The 15,113-nt window shown below is 48.1% G+C and overlaps 6 protein-coding genes across 6 annotated transcripts; 3 read left to right on the forward strand and 3 right to left on the reverse strand.

Moving 5' to 3' along the window:
* Positions 1 to 196: 196 nt before the first annotated feature.
* On the reverse strand, positions 197 to 2,731 carry N7520_003755 (uncharacterized protein; the record flags this gene model as incomplete). Its single annotated transcript, XM_057137690.1, has 1 exon — positions 197 to 2,731. One exon carries the CDS (start codon positions 2,729 to 2,731, stop codon positions 197 to 199), a length of 2,535 nt encoding a protein of 844 aa, XP_056998155.1.
* A 1,637-nt stretch (positions 2,732 to 4,368) lies between these two features.
* N7520_003756 (NAD(P)-dependent alcohol dehydrogenase) lies at positions 4,369 to 5,461 on the forward strand (the record flags this gene model as incomplete). Its single annotated transcript, XM_057137691.1, has 3 exons — positions 4,369 to 4,667; positions 4,759 to 4,981; positions 5,033 to 5,461. 3 exons carry the CDS (start codon positions 4,369 to 4,371, stop codon positions 5,459 to 5,461), a joined length of 951 nt encoding a protein of 316 aa, XP_056998156.1.
* Positions 5,462 to 6,773: 1,312 nt separating this feature from the next.
* On the reverse strand, positions 6,774 to 8,181 carry N7520_003757 (uncharacterized protein; the record flags this gene model as incomplete). The annotated part of the gene is made up of 2 exons (XM_057137692.1): positions 6,774 to 7,544; positions 7,600 to 8,181. The coding sequence occupies 2 exons, from the start codon at positions 8,179 to 8,181 to the stop codon at positions 6,774 to 6,776; spliced, it is 1,353 nt and encodes a 450-aa protein (XP_056998157.1).
* A 511-nt stretch (positions 8,182 to 8,692) lies between these two features.
* N7520_003758 (uncharacterized protein) lies at positions 8,693 to 9,484 on the forward strand (the record flags this gene model as incomplete). Its single annotated transcript, XM_057137693.1, has 1 exon — positions 8,693 to 9,484. One exon carries the CDS (start codon positions 8,693 to 8,695, stop codon positions 9,482 to 9,484), a length of 792 nt encoding a protein of 263 aa, XP_056998158.1.
* Positions 9,485 to 10,883: 1,399 nt separating this feature from the next.
* N7520_003759 (Hsp70 family protein) lies at positions 10,884 to 13,257 on the reverse strand (the record flags this gene model as incomplete). Its single annotated transcript, XM_057137694.1, has 9 exons — positions 10,884 to 11,261; positions 11,354 to 11,567; positions 11,629 to 11,762; positions 11,825 to 11,927; positions 11,987 to 12,248; positions 12,323 to 12,395; positions 12,460 to 12,504; positions 12,554 to 13,080; positions 13,149 to 13,257. The coding sequence occupies 9 exons, from the start codon at positions 13,255 to 13,257 to the stop codon at positions 10,884 to 10,886; spliced, it is 1,845 nt and encodes a 614-aa protein (XP_056998159.1).
* A 365-nt stretch (positions 13,258 to 13,622) lies between these two features.
* Positions 13,623 to 15,027, forward strand: N7520_003760 (uncharacterized protein; the record flags this gene model as incomplete). Its single annotated transcript, XM_057137695.1, has 2 exons — positions 13,623 to 14,580; positions 14,642 to 15,027. 2 exons carry the CDS (start codon positions 13,623 to 13,625, stop codon positions 15,025 to 15,027), a joined length of 1,344 nt encoding a protein of 447 aa, XP_056998160.1.
* Between the last annotated feature and the right edge of the window lie 86 nt (positions 15,028 to 15,113).

Below are 15,113 nucleotides of genomic sequence, written 5' to 3' on the forward strand. Positions count from 1 at the left end.
CATTATGCGGGTTTTCCACTATGACCTAGTTCTACCATCTTGAGCAAGAGCTGCCACAAATGCACAGCGGAAAGCCTCTAGTCTAAAGCACACCGAGTAGAACTTGGAAGATTCGCAACCTGAAAGTAGATTACGAAAATGCCATTTTCTTTCTGTGCTTCGGAACTCTCAGTGAGCCAGCTTTAATACAATATGATTACAGAATAATGACAGCAGCAATAGATAGCAGCACCGCAACGAAGTGCCCAACTACCCAGTGATTCTCATTGGCTGCGCCGGTGTAGACCGCGTTCACAGCACCGACAGTCGAGCTAGCGCTGTAGGTAGATCCAACAATAATCTTTGACGAAGATGCTGAAGCGTGTAAGCCAGAAGAATGGGCTGCGGGATTGGTGGCTCCAGGACTAGCCAGCACTGCAAAGGAAGACTGCGAAGTATGAGACCCAAAGCCTGCGGCTGCGGCTGCAATGCTAGATTCGGATTCCACAGTCCAAGATCCACTGTTGACGGAGGAACCACCTTCGTTGGTCAGTGTGCTGCTTTTGATTGTGCTGACAACCTGCGGGTTGACAGCGACCGTCTCAGTTGGGGCGGCCTCCGAGGCAACCTCCACTTCAACTGCAGAAATACTGGACACACTAGTAGGGGAGACTAACAATATCTCGGTGGTGACAAAAACAGTCTTAGCGGACGCTTCACAAGAAGACTGGGCTGACGGGCAGCTGGTGATTGTGGAAACTCGAGTGCTAAGTAGCGATGAAGGAGAGTATTGTTGAGCGGATGCACCATTTCCTCTAACAGTAGCCGTAGAGGTTGAGACAGCGAAAGATGTGTCTGACACGACAGTCGAGGTGGCAGCAGAGAGCTCTTCCACGGGGCAAATGGTGGTCGAGACCACAATAGTTTCCGTTGTCACATAAGCGCTCTTCTCGGAAGCTGGGCAATCAGTTACGCTGGAAGGACAAGCCGTGATAGTTGCAGTTCGAGTGGAAAGCACAGTCGAGGTTGTCATGAGTGAAGCACCACTACCGGACTCGGGAATAGTTGTTGTGAAAGAATGGGATTCCTCAGTGATGGGGCAAACAGTCGTCGAGACGACAAGCGTCTCCGTGGTTACGAAAGTACTCTTAGCGGAGGCTGGGCAGTCCGTCATAGTGGATGGACAAGCTGTAATAGTTGCAGTTCGAGTGGAAAGTACAGTTGAGGTTGTCATTTCTTGCACAGAGTGGCTGCTCAGTGAAGTGCCACTACCGGACTCGGGAACAGTTGTTGTGGAAGAATGGGATTCCTCGGTGATAGGGCAAACAGTAGTCGAGACGACAAGCGTTTCCGTGGTCACGAAAATACTCTTAGCGGAGGCTGGGCAGTCCGTCACAGTGGATGGACAAGCCGTGATAGTTGCAGTTCGGGTGGACAAAATTGTGGACGTCGTTGATTCTTCTTGCGTGAGGTGGCCACTCTGTGCGGCACTGCCACTGCCATAATTGGGTTGGCTGCCAGCTGTAGGACGTGGCTCCTCAGTAAGAGGGCAGACAGTTGTTGACACTACCAATGTCTCAGTTGTCACAAAAGTTGTCTTAGCCGAAGCTGGGCAATCAGCTTGTGAGGATGGGCAGGCTGTAATCGTGGCAGTCCTCGTGGTCAATACGGTCGATGTCGTAGAAACCGCATTGCCTGTTTGACTAGAGAGGCTTTCAGTAGTGGTAGTCACACCACTTGCCAAACCAGAGCTTTCCTGTACAGATTCACCTGCCGAACTACCAGTGTGAGCTTGAGCAGGCGTCGGAGAGGGTTTTTTGGTGGGTTTATCGGTTTGGGGAATGAAGCTTCCGCTGCCGGCGGGTGCCGATGTGGTCTGAGCTGTTGATGTGACAAAGGAGACAGATTCAAATGAACTGGGAACATGAGCTCCAGATGTATGTGTTGAGCTTGAGGATCCACCAATTGTCGCAGAAGTCTTTCCTCGGCTGCTTGGGGCAGCACGTGAATTCGATGGTAAGCTCGAGGACCTCGAATGATGAACGGCACTGCAGGATGAGCGGGCAGGTCTGGAGCTAGCCACAACATGGGGTGTGGAAACCGAGACTGACGACGATCGACCGACGGAGACGGAGACGATTGTTTCCGATGAAAGTGTACTGATATTGGATGATGCAGCTGAATGGGGTCTCGCGGAAGAGCTGAGCTGAGACGATACAGTCGACTGGGCTGTCGTGGAAGGAGTGGAGCTAGCCACGACATGGGATGTGGAAACCGAGATCACTGACGACGATCGACCGTTGGAGACGGAGACGATTATTTTCGACGAGGGTGTACTGGTATTAGATGATGCAGCTGAATTGGGTCTCGCGGAAGAGCTGAGCTGAGATGATGCAGTCGACTGGGTTGGAGTGGAAGGAGTAGAGCTAGCCACGACAAGGGGTGTGGAAGCCGAGTTCACTGACGAAGACGATAAGTGTGAAGAGTTAGGAGAGGAATTCTGACTTGAAGGCGTTGAGCTGGCGCTTGCAGCGACAGATGATGAAGGAGTGTAAGAAATCTCAGCAGAGGGGCTAGTAGTGGATGCAGACACACTAGGGGTCGGACTTGACGAAAGAGTGATTATATAGGTGGTCGTGATTTCAGTGGTCGAGTATTCTGTTACATAGTTTGTTTCGGTTTCGGTAGTTGTCACAGAACAGGGGTTGGTAGTAAAGGACCCTACAGCTTGGTAGGCTGAGTTCGAAACCATTGATGCAGTCGCGATAGAAAGATATTGACAAGAAGATTGCGCAGTCACGTAATTAACTCCATTGCATAACCCTGAGAAGATACGGCAAAACTCCCAGCAAAAATAGATATTTGACTGGCGCGCATAAGGGCCCAGTGCAGCTTGTGTTTTCGTAGCGATGATAGATGAGCCGCATGCTTCTTGATAATATCTGCCACTCGAGGACCATACATAGTCGGAGCATTGGGAGTTGGCAACAAGTGAGGCAGTACCAGGAACGCAAGTAGTGGTGGCTATGACGTTCAAGGAGGTAGATGTCACAATATTGGTGATCGTGCTGGCATAGGATGAAGTGATTGTGGCAAGTGACTGGCTGTCAACTCCCACGCGCGACGGCGTTCCTGACACCAAATGGATTGAGGTCAGGATTTGCAGTAGAGTGAGTCCTTCCCACCTTGAATAGCCTCATTGTAGAGAGGGAAAAGAGGGAAATTCCTCCCGTTCGATTTGAAAGAGTGATATCGAGGGAAGACAACGTTCAAGTCTCTTACAAAGAGAGTTTTCTTTTGGATGGGGACTGAAAGAATGATAGCGCGCTCCAAAAATCTTTATAGGGGAATCCATCCGAGTATTCTACTCAGAAACTTCCGGTCCGGGAATTCGTCAATAGTGCTATCTCAGCTCGGGTATCTCCGCCCGTCGCTTAATTTTTCCATTCGAAACCATGAAAATGCGATACAACTGCCAAGAAAATCAACATTCGGTGATGTGTCTAACCAGCACAAATCATGCTTCTGCTGATCAGGTAACTAATGTAAACAACACACCTGACTGAAACAAAATCATCCGATCACCTTAACTATGAGTCGACATCTAGGTATAGAGACTGATCTGCATGAAGGCGTACTGTACACATCGTTGCCCTCGGATGCAGGAACCCGTTCAAACCCAAAGTGGAGCCAGAGGAACTAAGCCATCCGCCCCTGTGGCGTAGACGACGTAAACATTGCCATTTTCATCTTAGACATTCCCATAAGATCCAAAGCCGTCGACAGAAGTTAGGACTAATTTGGAACCCATTAGAAATCGATTTAAGTAGACAATTGTTTTCAACGAGTCTACCGATTAGTAGCGCTATACCAAGTTGGGCATAGTCCTAAAGGGTCAACGCTAGACCCAAAGGAGAATAATAGTCTGCCACATGGCCCATAACAGCCCGATAAGCTGTAATCTTGAGGGGTAGCACTTACTATAAGTCTATAACTATATGGTCTTGTTGGGCATAATCTTGGTGTCTCGTAGAATTGGTTCTTCAGATCTCATTAGGCCTGAGTATTACAGTTTAATGAGTTTACTTAGGCACGTGATTGTCAGCTTGAAATAAATGAAGCGACGGAAGAACGACCTCTTGAAAGTTTAGGTTTGAAAAATCTTGAGATACGCTATGTTTACTTGACTTGCCAGCTTCTTTCTGTAACAGTATTTTGCAGCTTTGGAACCTGTCCATCACATTTCTCTTTTGTATCGTCACAGTATCAGGTCTTCACTCCCGTCCCAAATCGCGTACCAACACCCCGGGAACAGGAGCCAGACCACCTCGCTTTTGCCAACCACCTTCCTCTTTATTGCCTCTTCACCCTGGGCTAATGGAAGGAAAAATGTCCTCGACACCAACCTTGCCGCCGACGATGCGCGCCTGGGTGCGCCCACGGCGCGGTCCTGCGTCCAGCGCACTTGAGTTGACAACGGTATTTCCCACGCCTGCAGTGCCTACGGATTCATCACCCGATGTCCTGATTCGCGTATCACATGTGTCACTACAGTTTAGTACCGAGTCTATGATGAAGGCATTGCCCAGTCTACCATTCCTCGGCCCGTGGGTCCCCGAAATCGAGCTTTCTGGCGAGGTTGTGGCGGCTGGCGAGGGCGCACCGGCAGAGGTGCGCGGCGTGGGCTCGTATGTCGTCGCCTTTCAGAATATTCCCAGCGCCGTGATTGGCAGAATACGTGCGGCTGCCTGGCTACCAGGTCACACCTATCGATAACAGTGTTGATATGGCGTCGGCCTCGGGCATTCACGGGTCTGGCAGCACCGCACTCAAGATGATCCGCACAGCAGGTGTGCGAGAGGGCCATACAGTGCTCGTAAATGGGGCTAGCGGGTCAGTTGGCTCGGTGCTCGTGCAGCTTTGTAAATTGCGTGGTGCAAAAGTGGTTGGTGTGGCCAGCGGTGCCAACGGGGCTATGGTTCGTGGTCTTGGCGTGGACGAGGTAGGCAAACTTCACTAACTTTTCACAAGAGCATGGCTAATATACAAAAAGTTCATCGACTACCGCAAACATGATCCGCTACCAGCCTACCTGGCGCATCAGTATGGCGAGAACCCGTTTGACTTTGTGCTCGACTGCGTTGGCACGCAGGCGCTCTTTGTGAACTCGCCGGCTTATCTTAAGGCCGAAGGCGTCGTGATCAACATCGGTATGCTAGAAGGCTTGTTTGTTACGGCGCGGAATATGCTCTTCAACAGCTGGTTGCCCACTTGGCTGGGTGGCGTGCCACGTCGCTACATGACGTTCAGCACGCCGCCGGCGCGTGACGACGCAGTATACCTTGCACGTCTGGTCGAGGAGGGCCATTTGCGTGTGCCAGTCGACTCTGTCTTTGATATGGAGGACGCCATAAGTGCCTACCAGTGCATCTCCACCAAGCGTGCACGTGGTAAGGTCGTGGTCAAGGTGCATGGCGCCTAGACCGCTGGCGTATCGCGGTCGTATGAAGGGATTTATGTTTAAGAATATGATACCAATTTAACACCAGGGCTGGGATAAAGCTGGTTTGTCCTACCCTGTAGGCAATGGCATAAAAGCACCTTCTACTCCTTCCTGCGCACCTCTGCTAAACACTGAACAAAATGTCCTCCTGGGTAAACTCTCGTCAAATCAAATAGCCCTCGCTTCACAACCTCGATGCCAAGAGAGTAAGAGAATCTAGGGCTCCTGTATCATCTCCCAAACAATGCACTTCTATAATTCCAGAATCATTTTCAACAAATTTTGTCTTACCCAGTCAAGGAAAGATGTGAAGACCGGAACTAAAGAACTGTTGACGCTCATTGCTTGGAGGCATTGGTCAATCATGGTTGGATGTATCTCGTAGCGGCTAAAATGACAACCAACTCTATCAACAACATAAGCTGCAGCTTTGTTGTCAGAGGGACCGCCGTAATATTTTCGACACCCTTAGAATGTGATCCATAGAAGATCCCCAGTGTAGACAAAGTATCATGCTACCGGCTTGGAGAAACAGCGCGCGCATAGTGGTCTAATTTGACAGAGGGTACACAAAACTTTATTCGGCAGCCCCCGCATCAATTTTTGGAGGTACCAACCTTGAGTCGTCCGTTGACCTGGAGCGCAGGGGTTTAGTGCCACGGTTTAGGGGCCTTTTAGCAACTTAGACCTGTTACAGTATTTCCGGAAATCGGTGTCACCCCCCGCACTCACTCATTGTTCCCCGAACCCTAATGCCAAGAGAGGCCAAACTACTCTTGGGAGATGCCATTCATTTTGAGGGTGTATGTAAATTATTCGACTATCACAATACCGGAAATCATGTGTATCACCTGTGAAGCCGGAATTTACGACCTGATTGGCCCCCTTTGCCTAAGTCTCAGTCGGATTTCTTGCTTAGCAAACCTACTGGCCGTGCAACAAACTATGGCTAGGCTGTCAGCTCTTGCCTTTCGCGATTTGTGACGTGAATAACAGTGATACAGTAAGCTACGTAATAAGGAGATGGCCAGGGCTAGTAAAGGTTTCCAGAGTTGCATACGTGGAAGATACAATTGATTTTTCGGGCCCCCAATTCTCAGCTATCTGAGAAAGACATGGAAACGCTAATGCTAATAAATCCCAGGAATAAGTACAGCTCAGACCACAGAACGTTCTTTTGTTTTCTTTCCGCTCCATATCATGGGTAGAGAAGCCTTGAAAGATTCTAGTGAGCACGATTTTAGGGAACAATAGCCTTGATTTAAAATATGACAAAGTTTTCAAATACAGTCTATCTATCAAAACATCTCCTTCCGGTTACAGAATTACCCCCCCGACCTCGGCCCCTGCCCCGGCCCCGACCCTGACCCCGAACCCAGGGTCTTTCCGGTTGGTGAAAAAGGGTCTTCACTTTTGAATGGATTTCTTGTCGCCAGTCAATCATCTTCCCACCCAAAGCATGGTTCATGATTTCACAGCCAATAATGATTTGCCAGCATTGGTCAAGGTACTGATTCATTTCAGCTCTATTGGCAGGGTGAAGGGGATCATGCGGGACCTCGAGAACCCTTTTGGCTTTATAATCGGCGAAATACATGATCATAAACACAATCTCGAGGGGAAAGCTCTTAGAAAGGAGGATTTGTTTCACTGATTCAACATCAGATTGCGACGGCTGATATTGATCAGGCAATGGCCCTTCTAGATTGAGGAACTCATCAAATGAAAGTAGACCATAGTGGCCATGGTGACCGACTTGGATGATGTCTGTGCGATGGAGCCAATGGTTCATATCATTCATACGCATATCATCGCAAAAGTGGTCGCAGGGAATTCCAAAAAACTGTTGATGTGGATAAGGTGTTGCTTCGCAACCATCAATCGACTGGGTGATTTCTCTCAGCATGTACTGATAGAATCCTGTATGGCGATAGTCGGTTTCATCAGTTCTACCCGCTGTCGGGTCACAGATTTTCGGGAAACAAAGGGCGATGTTGAGTGCAATGTAGGCTAACAGAGCACGATGTAGGACCACATCCCACCCGAGATTATAGGGATTCGCCTGTAATAAGACTTAATGATATCGTCTGCAACAATGAAATGGAAAGTATACATACTAGGCAATCACAGAACGCAGCAGAGTACCACCCTAAAATTCCCACGTCTGGGTGAGCGCACGCCTGAAGAATTGGATCTAGTTCGCCTAGCATGAGTAGCATCTTCACTACCTCCAAATTGAGGAATCCGATCTTAGTGCTACTCGTGAAACGGCAATGATCACTAATAACGCAAGGGTGGAGGAATGCGAAAGCAGTTCTTTGCTCAAATGGAAGTCTCGGCCCGCCTTTCATCCGCTGGGATAAATGTGATTCAATTGTTCCAACAAGCTCATCCCCCAAGAGAACATCACTGGGACTGGGAGGGCTGTATTTTTCCGGGTATTGGGCTCGCTTGCGTTTCGAATCATCATACACGGCCTGTACAAAGGCCTGAGCGAATCTATCTTCATCAGGAGATTCAGGCGCAGGAAAACTTGGGTGCAAGTTAGTGACACCGCACACACAGCCCCTTTTCTCCTTCAGTTTGCCGGGAAGCTTAGGAAGATTCAGGACGCGAATTTTCTCTGCAAGCTCACCCGGGGCCCAGTGAAGATTCGAGGCAAGTAGATGCCATGGTATATTATCTGACGGGTGGTACATTAGAAATTTCGTGGAAATATAACGAACTATTGACAGTAACGTGTTGATAGACGATAAGTAGCGGACATATAGCAAACCTCGTATGGACTTTTCTCGGGAAGGTTCCAGGAATGTCTTCCTATTTTTGTGGTACAAAGGCGGTCCACCAGTTTCTAGACGCGCTCCATCTTCAGCGCGATTTTCGCGTCACCCCCAACCCAGGTAAAGAGGAAAGTTATCCAAATCTTGAGTTTCTAAATATTTGTGTTTGTGAAAACCGGAAATATGCTATTCAGATCTACTTTCAACTAGAGTTTAGTCTAGCTTGGGGTTTTAGGCTTCGGGGAACGATGAAATAGTGTACGTGAGGACACCGATTCTCGGAAATACTGTATCGATCCGAGCGTGGATCCTGTGAGAAGAAGCCAATTTCGAATATTGCTGTAGCAGGAGATCGGACTGCGTTGTGGTTGATATTGCTGCGAGATAAATCTGCCGCGTTGTGTACCGAGCGGGAGCTAACCGCAAATCGATGGCGAACCCACCCGCGGGAGTGCCCGAACCCCATCTCACAAACCCACGCCAGTTAGTTGCAGACTTCCAGCCTCGAGGATCGGCCGATGCAGCTCAGATCATATGGAAAAGAACGAGGAATGGCGAAACATACACAGCCGATGCAGCTCAGATCATATGGAAAAGAACGAGGAATGGCGAAACATACACACCAACTGAAGGCACAGGCCGAATTACCACCAGAGAAGTGTGGAGGCTCATCGACAATCTCAAGGACATCATCCACCAGCAAACCACGCTCATCGAAGCCACTATGGCCGAGCTTCTAGAAGGGAAACACGACCAAAACATCCTTCGAGAACAGAATGAAAAGCTACACGAGGAACTGCACGCTCTGCGAGTACAATTCGAAGCCAGGCCACCGGCCCCGTCGCCCACATGGGCCGCAATAGCAGCCAACAACGCCAGCGATGCCCCCCAACCGACCCTCCAACGACCGGAAAACGAACGAAGCTGCTGCCGTATCAGCACGCAAAGATCACTGGTCGACCCGAGAGATAATGGAAATAGCGATGACAACCACCACAGTTCTTGGCGTATCTACCGACCCACCATCGAAACAGACGCGATCTTGTTCCTGAGCCTCATTTATGTGAACCGAAACATGCCTACCTCCTCGCGCCGTCAAATTCCATGCGATCACCCCGACGTCTCCGCCATTAAGATCTGGACAGCTGAATCCCAGACACTAATTTTTTCGGTCTATATTCCTCCCGTCCCGCTCTTCGCTCCGGATAATGTATCGGCATAGTCAGCGCTCATGGCAATTCAAAACACAGTTTCAAACGCTACCCGGGATGGTCAAAGGTCCACGAGCGTCATACTCGCTGGAGATTTCAACCGCCACTACCCGACCTGGGGAGACAACGACGTTCCATCGCGGTTCATTGAAGACGCAATCGACCTGGTTAACCTTTGTATATCTTAAATTAAAGTCAATTACCTAAGCGATCATCACGGGTTACTGACATGCTTGATACCTCCAAATCGCCACTATAAGCCTAAGAAAGACAATCATTTCTCTTTGCCTTCTTCGAACTCAAAAAAACAACATGATTTTGTCGTCTTCTCATGAACACACTCCACAATTAAAGTGAGCTACAAGGGGTTGTGGGATAACTCGAGGAGCTGTGTAATACGAAGGAGTATCCAGAAATGGAGACAAGGTCGTTGACGGTCGGGTGTATGTAGAGTAATATACGAGAGGTCAGAGTTCGCTACCATGGATAGCCAGTCACAAGAAGTGCATGAACACTCAAATACCTAGCTCGAAAGTGATGGTTTACCTGCAAGAAGAGAGTAGAGGTGATCGACTCCTGGAGGCAGATCTGCGCATAAGATTCATCTTTTGACGCAAAATGCCACTTTCCACATTTCAAGGTCGTGTCTGGCGCGACAGTGGCATTCGATAGTGGGTACACTATGAGTTCTGAATACCCTGAATTTTCCCCGGGACTCAAAGTCACGCCGGAAATTGGTGCGGTGGCTGTATAGTTCCCGTCCTGCCCAGCTAGGCAGATGACATGACCCCAAGCTTCTGTGACCGATTGGATGTTGGAGCAGTCCCATTCAAGCCAAGAGTTGTATTGTCTCACACTTGCTGGAGTGTACGATTCCGTAGACTCGATCGAGCTGCATGTGTCGTTACTCTTGAGAACATAGGTAGTAGCGCAGCTGGTAGAGAAAGATCCATGTTTGCCGCTAGGCCGTCACATATCAATGAGTTGACGAGAGTTGGCCATGACCAAGGCTGCCGACGATATACTGTACTTCAAGGCAATGGAGTCGAATCAGAATACGCCTCGCTTCGCAATCTCGATGCCAAGGGGGTAAAAGAATCTCAGAGAAATTGCTCAACAAAGTTCAGCTAGCAATTCCCTTTGGTGTTTAGGATGGATAGCACTCGCACGCTTCGCTCTACAGTTTGCAAGAAGCGTGCGAGGCGAGTCTATAGAGCATGTCAGAACAAGGGAAAACTATAACTATGTAGTGAATCATTCTTTCCATGTATAAAATATGTAGATCTACTGTGAAGAATGATTTCACAGAGACCTTGAAGAAGAATTTATTTCAGCGATACAATAGAATATTAACGGCCAAAGCATGAGGCCAAAGGGGCAGAAACCAGTAGTACATATAGAGCCAGCTCTTTAATCATCAAATTCCCCCGCTGGCATCCATTTCACCGCAATAGCCTCATGCTTGGTGCTCATAATCCTTTTGTCACGCGACCAGAGCTGAAAGGAAAGATCAGCAGGCCCGACCACTACCCTCACATCAAAAGTGGTCCTCCAGAATGTGGGTTTAGTATTGTACCAGTGTCTGTTTTTCAACTTTTTATCCACGCTTTCGGTAGATATGTCAAGATCGCAAACTTTTTGAACCCCTCTATCTGCTAAATTCAACGGCAGTTGATTAGGTGCGAGGGCTGACATGACAATGCTGACTTTCCAGGGGTCATTTTCACGACCTGGGTCCATCTTCAATTGGAACATCCTAACCAACCCTGTGTATGGAATTGAGACACCCTAATTGAATGCAGAGAAATCAGACAAATTGGTCGTCGGGGTGAGAGATCTAGAGAAATGATGCGAATGTAGTTCGGCTTGTGAAAACATACCTGAATAACAAGCCAATCGATCTGATCGACCGCGTAAGTTTTCTTGTCTCGTGGGTCAAGTCTGACTGCCTGTCCGATATGCTTTTCGGGATTATAGATCTTATCACAGACAATCCCGTAACTTACGGGGGAGCATCGCGACCCAAAAGTGAGGACCCCACGTTTAATCTGCTGGATTCGATCCAAGACCAAACCATGAACTACTACCAGCTGTCTATATGGATATGAAAGTTAGCGTACTATTTCCATGTCGCGATTTTAGAGGTGAACTGTACGGTTCATCGGCGACGAGAATCTGCATTCCATCTGCATTTGGATGACCATGGGAGCTGGAATCATTATATCTCTCCACAAGACGCTGCAGTACATACGGGGAGCTCCCGAAGCCTCCCGATAGGACAAGATATGCCTTTTTCCATTGCAAGTAAGTATCGACAATAAGTGACCGCGAAAACTGGGGATAGTACCCACAATATTGTCTCCAGGGTATTTGGAATGCATTTGACGGATATGCCCGTCCATAAGCTTAATCATTTCATCAATCTTGATGTCAAAAGCAATCTTAAGATCCTCCCTAAGCGAATGGTCAATATTGTAAGGACGATGAAAAATCTGCAAGTCCAGTTAATTTACCACGCAATTTGCATCTGCCCATCATATATTCCGGCATCGACATGATCCCCAGTAGCGTCTAATAACGGAACATCAAGTTTCAACCAAGGCGTTGCTGTGGCTTCTGTCCCAAAGGCGCACTTCAAACGCTGGAAACGACCTGATATCATTTTCCATGCCGTTTCATTTGGTGGAAAACTTAGATGATTTTCAACCTTGTCCAGTCTTGCACGTATTAGATCGTACATCTTTCGGTCAATGAAAGCTGAGCCAATAGGTTGTCCTGTATTTCAATTAGCTCACATGAAATTCAATTTCTGTGATGCGATATTAGGTGACTGCCAAGTATGCCAATACCTTCAACATGTCCAAGCTGCTCGAGCCTTGTTGGCTCTCCTCGTGAGGAAATGAGCTTTAGCACATTCACATCCTATTTCAAGAGACTTGAAGTTAGAGCAATGTAGAATGCTTTGTAGTTGTTCAGTTTCGCTCACAGTTGTCCCTCCACCTGCATCGCAGACCAGAATTGTCTCATCTGTCTGTGGAATTAAGGGTAGATCGTCAGTCAATAGCTGGAGCCTCTGGCACATGTGTCATTCTTGCCTGATAATGTTCATTACCGGCATAGACTGCAGCGGCTTCAGCCTCAGTGAGGCCTATGGAAACACGGTGCATGGGTGTTTTGGCGCTGATTGCTGTTTCGAGGAGTCTCCTCGTTTCTTCCACCATCCGTACATCCTTCCAGGTAGTTGGCACGCTGAACAGAAACTCAACATGACGCGAAACAAAATTAGGGATGCAGTTGTTGAAATGGGAAATCACGTGTCGATAGACACACTGAATGTAGTCTTGGAACCATTTCTGGGCTTGTCCGCGGCTTGGACTTCCAGGATAATCGTCATGGTACTGAGGCGCAAGGTGTAATTTGAAAAACTCTTTGATGTTGGAGGATTTGTCTTCTTGGTCACACTGGAAGCCCCAGTTTTTCACCAAGCCCTGTTCGTCATATTCGATGTAAGTTGGTACTTTGTTGGCCAGCTCTCCAGGTAATTTTCCTGGCCAACGTTGAATTGTTTTTGGGGGAAGCCATTCTGGTGCAGAAGAGTAAGCAACACCTATAGAAGTAACTGTTAACATGGTATAATCGGAACGATACAAATTCATCGCTTAAAGAAAAGCCTACCCGTAAAGGTCATCCCAAAGTCAATACCCACAATGATGTCTGGGATCCAAACATCCGAATCATCATTTAGCCCTCGATTTTCAACAATGATTACCTCTTTATCACTCATTTTGGTCGTCGTGGTTTAATTACAACTCTTTTCAGGAGCAGATCCACACAAAGTCTTTGGAGACGCTGAGTGCGGATGTAAAAATATCAACTTCGCAAATTTTGCACTCCCCACCTCTGACAGGGATGTTGACCCCATCACGCATCTCGAATCTCAGCTCAGAAATTCTTCGACTAATTTATGAGCGGTTTCTTTAGCTGCATTAGCCCTGACGCCGGCGCAAATCGGGTTTCAAACTAGTAATTTGACTGAAAAGGGCCGACTAAACTCCGGTATCATCTTTTGGATACAATAGAGCTTCCCCAAAATTCCAACTTTGATCATATTCCCAAAAAATCCAAACTTTGGAAGCTTTCAACTTCAAAATGACTACAACTTCCGAATATCAGTCCCCAGCTAGTTCTTCACTTTCTACCGAATCTGATTATGTATCTACTTCTGCTTCGCCTCCCAGCACTTCTAGTGCTTCCATCATCGAGTCCAGTACAGTCGCCACAACAACAACAGCAGCCGCAGCAGCAGCAACGCCAACAACAACAACAACAACAACAACAACAACAACAAATGAGGGTGTTGCACTGACTGCGTCTTTGACATCATATACTGGCAAATCGACTTCCCTGATGCAATCCAGCTCTACTAGTACGACGACTGTAGCAAAAAACAGCACATTGAGCATACAATCGTCGCAGCAGAATACCCCTGATAGCAGAATCAGTTCTGGGGCACTTGCAGGAGCCGTAGTAGGCGCTTTCGCCGGAGGCTGCATTTTGGCATTCTTGGTGGCTTTCCTTTGTCTCCGCGGTCGCAAAAAGTCACTATATCCTCCTGCAAAGGAAGAGCCCTCCGTGTTGGTTTCCTCAATTCCCCCGAAAGGCCCAATACAGAGTACCAAGAATGGGCCTAATGCTTCCGTCACTGTGGCTAATGGCAACCAACCATACTCAGAGGTATCTGCCATTGGCACTATTCCTCTTGACCTGTCCGCATTTGTTGCTGAGCCTGCAGATGATAGCACGGTTTGTACGCGGGTACAGGCTGTCTTTGACCAAGTCAGCTTGCATGTGGATAATTACTACTCCCGTCCTGGCTCACATCGTCGATTGATGCCGGAGATGGTCGCTCAAATCAATGATTTTGATTCCTCATTGCTCGGTACTTCGCTGGCGACACTGCTTTCAAACTCCAGATCCCAGAGAGCGATCCTCACCCACACACTCCTTCATGCTATCTTGGCGGCTATTCAATCTCAAAGCCAAGGGACATCTCTGACCCCGGCATGCTATAGACTGGGGACAGAGAATGATCTATCAAACGTTGCTGGTACAGTCCATCCTTTCCGCCTCCATAATCTTTCAGCTCACTGACGGGATTGTGTTTACAGATGATCGTGCGGTATTTGCCTGGCGCATGTTAACATCTTATCTTTACATCAAGGATGCCCGTAATAATTCAGCCCAGGTGAAAGCCCAAGAAGATTTGATTACACGCTTTGCAAATACCTTCACTGAGACATTTGCCCCATACAGCGACCCCCAGTTCAACGAAGCTGATCGCTTGGCCCATATGATAAGCGTGACCCGGACAGCGGTGAATCTTGGCGTTTGGCTGTTTTCTCAGCCATGCTCAATCACTTTTCGCTGGTCGACGACTACACCCATGGTGAACCAGGTTGTTATTCTCCCAGCTGTAGTAAAAACATGTGACGAGCATGGTGTACGAATGGCTGTGCCTCAGACCTTGCTAGAGGAGTTTACGCGACAGATTTGAAAATACCCTCTCTATACCTAGAATTTTAATTGGATAAATGTTCGGAAGTTCATGGAAAGTTTGTACAAGTCCATCTCCCCTTCGTG

Source organism: Penicillium odoratum (genome assembly GCF_028828045.1).
Source record: "Penicillium odoratum strain IBT 22623 chromosome Unknown utg000003l_segment0_segment0, whole genome shotgun sequence".
Classification (NCBI taxonomy): Eukaryota; Fungi; Ascomycota; class Eurotiomycetes; order Eurotiales; family Aspergillaceae; genus Penicillium; species Penicillium odoratum.